The following is a 5,561-nucleotide window of genomic DNA, read 5'->3' on the forward strand; positions in this document are numbered from 1 at the left end:
TTAAGAAAAAAGAAAGAAAAAAAAAAAGAAAAGAAAGAAAAAAAGAGGGGGGAAAAAAGAAAAAGAAAGTGAGAAGGGGGAATCTTATGCGTAAAGGAAAGATCCAGACTTTCTGAGGATGGTAGAAACAAGCACTGATGAAATACCAAGTTAACTCAAAAAAAAAAAAAAAAAAAGACGTTCTGAATATTGACGGAGAGGGTTTGCTAGGGAAGAGACCAGAAACCAAACGAACACATATGTAGTCCATGCAGACTTGCCTGTAAAATAACCATTTATTTTAATACTTAAAAAACACACACAATCCAGTGATAAATGTCAATTACCAATAATCAGCATAAAGTGCCAAACAGCCATACAACTTTTTTTTTTTTTTAATAAACAAAACTTATTGGAATGTCTCTTAATTTGAATACACTGTTCAGAAAGCCAGCATTTAAAAAAATACACTCTCAAGTTGAGATTTGTTCTCTCCCATCAGGACGCACGAAGACTTTAAAGTACCACTAAAACCACGTTGTGCATACCGTCAGTTTGATGTATTGCCATCTTTCTTTCCTTTGGGTTTTTTTAAATAAGTCCACAAGTCACAAACATCCTCACAGCGCACTAGACCACAAGGCAAAAAAAAAGGCCTCCATGTCCCATGAACACTGATTTGTCCCGAACACTGGGGACCTGTAGGTCTAAGATGTGGATGCATTTTCTAGCACATGATAGGACTCCTCACTTGAGAGATTTAGGTTATTTCCAAACATTAATTTTCTTCTCCTTTTAAGAAAACAAACTAGCAAATGAGATTTGCAAGTTGCCCTTCTCCTTGTCCTAATGGTGCTGTGATGAGAAACCACCGTTTCAGTTCTTAATCGTCTTCTGGAATTCTCTGTATTTCCTGAAGTGTAAAAATAAGAAGCTTTATACAGTCAAAAAAAAGTATAAAATAAGAGGTTGTTTTTTTTTTTTTAAGTAATACTTTTGGAAGCTACAATTTGGGGGGGGTTTGTTGGGATTTGGGGGGTGGGGGTAGGTTTTTGTTTGGTTTTAAAGAGATTCCTGTCCAACACGTGAGCACCACCTTTTGGCATAAAGTTTATCAAAGCCACACAAGTCAGCTAGCATTCTCTTCATCATTCGTGTATATTTTAAATGCAAAATAATCTTTTCACCCACGACTTAGGAAGTTAGTTGCTTGAGCAGGGGGGGGGTCGGGAGTGGGGTGCGGATTTTGCTCTTTTTAAAGTACAAACAAAAACAAAACACAAAGTTCAGTGCTCCCATCCTGAAAGCTTTGTTTCTGCTCTGGTTTTGGTGTAAAGTCTGAAGGGGAGGAAAAGTTCATAGAAGTTGGAGATTCAGCACTTAAGTTTGGCAGGTTTCAGTTCCTTTACTTGCGTGTGCAGTGTCTTGTGGACAGCTAGCGTTCTGGACTGGCAAAATCCTTTCCCGCATTCTTGACACTTAAAAGGCTTTTCTTTAGAATGGATATATCTAGGGAGAGAAAAACAATTGAGATGTCAGAAATAACTGGCCTGAACTCAGCAGTGATCTACCTGATGGAGAACATGCGAGAGCTTTTTGCGCCTACTGCTGAGACCGGGAGTGCTGGAGCGCAGCACTCCGGCGATCATCCATATAGGTGTGTGCAAGAAGAGAGGGGGGTATCAGTGGCTTACAAGGGTGCCTTTCTTATGGTTAAAGAGCTTCCCTCTAACTTCAAGGTCACCATGCTGTGTGTCTTCATGACATTTCTGAATGATCACAAAGGCAGAGGACACAAGACGATGCAAACGGAGGGTGAAAACATCTGTGGAAGCTAAGAAGGAAGCTGTGCAAGTCATTTTTGCATGGTGAGTGAGTACAATAACAGGCCTGTCTTCTGAAGTGAGTTATCTGGGCTTCTCCACCAGCAAAGGAAAACCTCGAGGAAACACTGATGACTGGCCAGGGACATGACTTTTCTCACAAGCACCTTCATGAGTGTAGGTGGGTCACCGGGAGAGTATGGATACAGAAGGAAAAAAGGACAGGAGAAGAAGAATCGTTACCTGTGATCCCTCAGGTGATCCTGTCTTCTGAAGGCCTTGTGGCAAATGTCACACGTGTAGGGCCGTTCATCAGTGTGGGTTCTTTCATGGATCAAAAGGTTGTAGGACTTGGTGAAGTGCCTGCCACAGAATTTACACACGAACTCCTTCTTGGTTTTGGACGGTAACCTTCCCCGCGTGGGTTTCTTCTCTGGAGAGAGTTTAGTCACCTCAAGCAAAGACCCCAGCCCTGGGGGCGAGCCCTGACTGTCTGCCTGTCCCAGTTTAGAGTGGTCCTCTTGTGTGGCAGCCACTGCTAAGTTGGCAAAGTCGAAGCGTGGTTTGGCTTTGAGGGTCACATTGGTGGCCTCTTGCTTGGGCTGGATGACATGCGGGAAAAGTGGGAAGGTTGGCAGCTGGAACCGTGCATCCACCAGGCTTGACACGCTGGGCACCTTGGAGAAGGAGGAGCGGGGCAGATGCATGGCTGGGTACCCCAAAGTCCACTGGTGCAGGTGTACGGCGTGCAGGGCGCTGAAGCCGTAGAGGTTGGAGAGGTGGTCAGAGGGCACGGCGGGCAGCCCGTTGAACGCTTGCAGGAAGGAGTAGTTGGTGAGCTGAAGGGAAGGATGGATAGGCACTGGGGCCGGCAGGGTCTTACTTCCCATGGTGGCCACGCGGGAGGAGGATCTTGGGAACAGGGGAGGAAAAGATCTGGAAAATAAAGAAGGAGGGGGGAAGAGGGAGAGGTGGATTTATATAAAGATAAAAGCAGAGGGAATTTCTCACCTCACCCCTCATTAACAATCTTCTCCAAAGCCACAGGAGGAGGCTGCCTTGGACTTGGAGACCACTGACCAGCTCTTGACTGCAAGTGTATCCCCACAGGTCTCCAGACTCACCATCTCCCCGTTCCCCGCACACAGAATTTGTGCCCCATCCACAGTCATTCAGCCCCCAACACCATCCCTGTGCCAGGTAGACGTCCGATGACCTTCTGCACAGGGACAGCAAAGAGGTGCCATTTTGACCCACAGAGCTGAGGTTCTCCCATGTAATTTAAAATGCCTTCCTGGGCGTCCTCAGCCTTTAGAAAATGGTGGGATACTGCCCAACTAGGCCTGTCCACAAAAACTGCCTTTAGCACTGGCCCTTGAGATGGTGCGTGGGGGGGCGGTGGGGGGGTTGGTGTAGAGAACTTGCTGCCTCTGGGTCGCTCACCTCCCTGAGGTCTGGCCTCAGCCAAGCCTCTGCCTCTGGGCTGGTGGAAGCAGTTGGGTGCTCAGAACTGCAAGTTCTCCCTCAGTCAAAAAAAGAAAATCCCTGAATTTTTTTCGGGGGGAAAAAGCAGCCAACAGCCCTCCCTCTTACATACTGCAAAAAGAAATGGCAAAATGCTGAGTCCGGGTGACAAATCTGAAGTGCCATTTGCTCTCCCCAGGGGGAAGTGTCTGGCTTCAAGCCCACATCCTAATCTAGGCAATCACTTAATTAGAACCCTTCAAAAGGCAAAAAGGCAAAGGCTGGAGGGACCCTTCCCGTGGGGACACCCAGCCCACCAGCTGCAGGGCCGCAGGGCCACAGCCCTTCCCTGGGCTGGGTGCCACCACTTTGCTCTGTGTTTCAGGGTCCCACCAAGCCCCCAGCTTCTCCTCTGGGCCAGATCCTTACCCATTCCACCCCACAAGGCGGAGGGGAAAATGCTACCAGGAAGCAGCAGCGAGGCGCGACTGGCCCTGCCTGCAAATTCAACCCCAGATGCTGTCAACAATTTAGCAGGAGATGCCTCGCAAGGGTTGGTGGTGGGGACGCAGTTTCCCCTCTCTGTGGATGGGAGAGAGCACCCATGACTTTTGGAGGCATGGCATTCCTGCAGCCCGGGGAGCCTCCTCCTTACTCCACAGCCCATACCTCATACTCACTTTCCCCCCAGCAAACTCCAGGATTTGCGCTCAGTGGGGCTGTTTTCCAGCAGGATCCTCATAGGGTCCCTGTAGAGTCCCCACATGGTGCCCATTAGATCCCCACAGGTTTGCTGCAGGGTTCCCGCAGGATCCACATAGGTTTCTCATAAGATCCCCTATGGGGTTCCTGCTGAGTCGCTGTAGGATCCCCACAAGATCCCCACAGGATCCTGGCAGGATCCTGGCAGCACTCAACCTGGAGGGTCAGTTCAGCCCCATGTGAAGAGAAAAGCCCCTTTGGAGAAAAGGAGGCAGTGAAGTGCCGCAAAGCAGTAATTGTCCCTCTGGGCTGGAAGGCTGGGGGGGTGGAAACTGGTGGTGGAAGAGGTCTAGAGCCCAGGGAAACAAATCTGATTTATATGTGGGCTGTTGCCTGGACCGAGGAGCTGTGGCTGGGAGGGTGTGAGAGGGAGAAGCTTACTCTGAGCAGCTCTATACGCCGGGTCCACCTTTCACACCGCTTTACATAAATCAGCAGCAGGAAGAGAGACTCAAACCTTAGAGGAATTCCATCGCAATGACCCAGAATAAGAGATTGTGACATTTTGCCTTTTTTAATTGGATACATTTTGGATAATGGCTGATTGAAAAATGCACATGTTACATTCTCCTCCCTCTTCTCTTTTCTTTCCCTTTTTTTTTTTTTTTTTTAAATATTTAGGGCCGGTGAACCAACCAGACTGTTTTGTTGTTCAACTGGGGAAAAGCTTTTTATTTTGTTAGTGCTGCCCATACGCTAGGCATGTCCACTTCGCAGCACAAATGCCTCAATCGATGAGCCCAAAAGCTAAGCGTGCAGAAAACACTCTTGTCTGGGTACCCGAAATGTCTTTTTTTGTCTGTCACAACTCCGTGTCTATTTTCCTGTCTAGGTAGCCCTAGATCACTCAAGCATGAAACATGCTGTTGCAAACTGAGTTAATTTCTGGGCTTATCCCTCCTTCTTTCTTCGTATCCTTAGAAAACATTTAATATGGAATATATAAGCAAAAATCTACTATGTCAATTTGGGTAAATTCTTGCTGGATAACATTTAAAAAAATCTCTTTCAATTTCCCAAACAAAGAAGGGGACAGAAACCAAGGAGAAATACAGTCGGGTCATGTAGCATCCATTGCACCCGCGGTGTTTTGCTAGAGTTCTATTATTAAAAAAAAAAAAAAAAAGAAAAGAAAAATAAAAATAAAAGAAAGAAAACAAGGGGAAAAGAAAAAGAGGAAAAAATAAAAAGAAGAAGAATAAGAAAAGGGGAGGTGGGAGCAGAGTGTTCACGTTACTACAAGTTTCTTGGCACTTTTCCAGAAATGTAAGCTACACTTTTGCTCTGTGCGACCGGGATAGTCAAAAATATAGATGAAGAGCAGAGTATTTCATAAAGAAGTCCCCTCTCTCCGGGACATCAAAGCGAACGCGTTTCACAGCGCAGCTACTCCCCGCTCTCCCGTGTGCCCGCAGAGAGATCAATGTTTCTTTGATTTCGGTGTCACCTCCACCTTTAATTCTGTTTCATGTAAACAGATCGTTATCGGGGCTTCTTTTTTATTTTTATTTTTTTACAGAAGAAGACCCCTCG

General features: G+C 46.7%; 1 protein-coding gene across 1 annotated transcript; it reads right to left on the reverse strand.

Moving 5' to 3' along the window:
- Nucleotides 1-1,296: 1,296 nt before the first annotated feature.
- On the reverse strand, nt 1,297-2,724 carry OSR1 (odd-skipped related transcription factor 1). The gene is made up of 2 exons (XM_009808027.2): nt 2,046-2,724; nt 1,297-1,488 (listed from the first exon to the last, which is right to left on the reverse strand). The coding sequence occupies exons 1-2, from the start codon at nt 2,690-2,692 to the stop codon at nt 1,353-1,355; spliced, it is 783 nt and encodes a 260-aa protein (XP_009806329.1). The 5' UTR covers nt 2,693-2,724; the 3' UTR covers nt 1,297-1,352.
- Between the last annotated feature and the right edge of the window lie 2,837 nt (nt 2,725-5,561).

This window comes from Gavia stellata, chromosome 2 (assembly GCF_030936135.1).
Source record: "Gavia stellata isolate bGavSte3 chromosome 2, bGavSte3.hap2, whole genome shotgun sequence".
Taxonomy (NCBI): domain Eukaryota; kingdom Metazoa; phylum Chordata; class Aves; order Gaviiformes; family Gaviidae; genus Gavia; species Gavia stellata.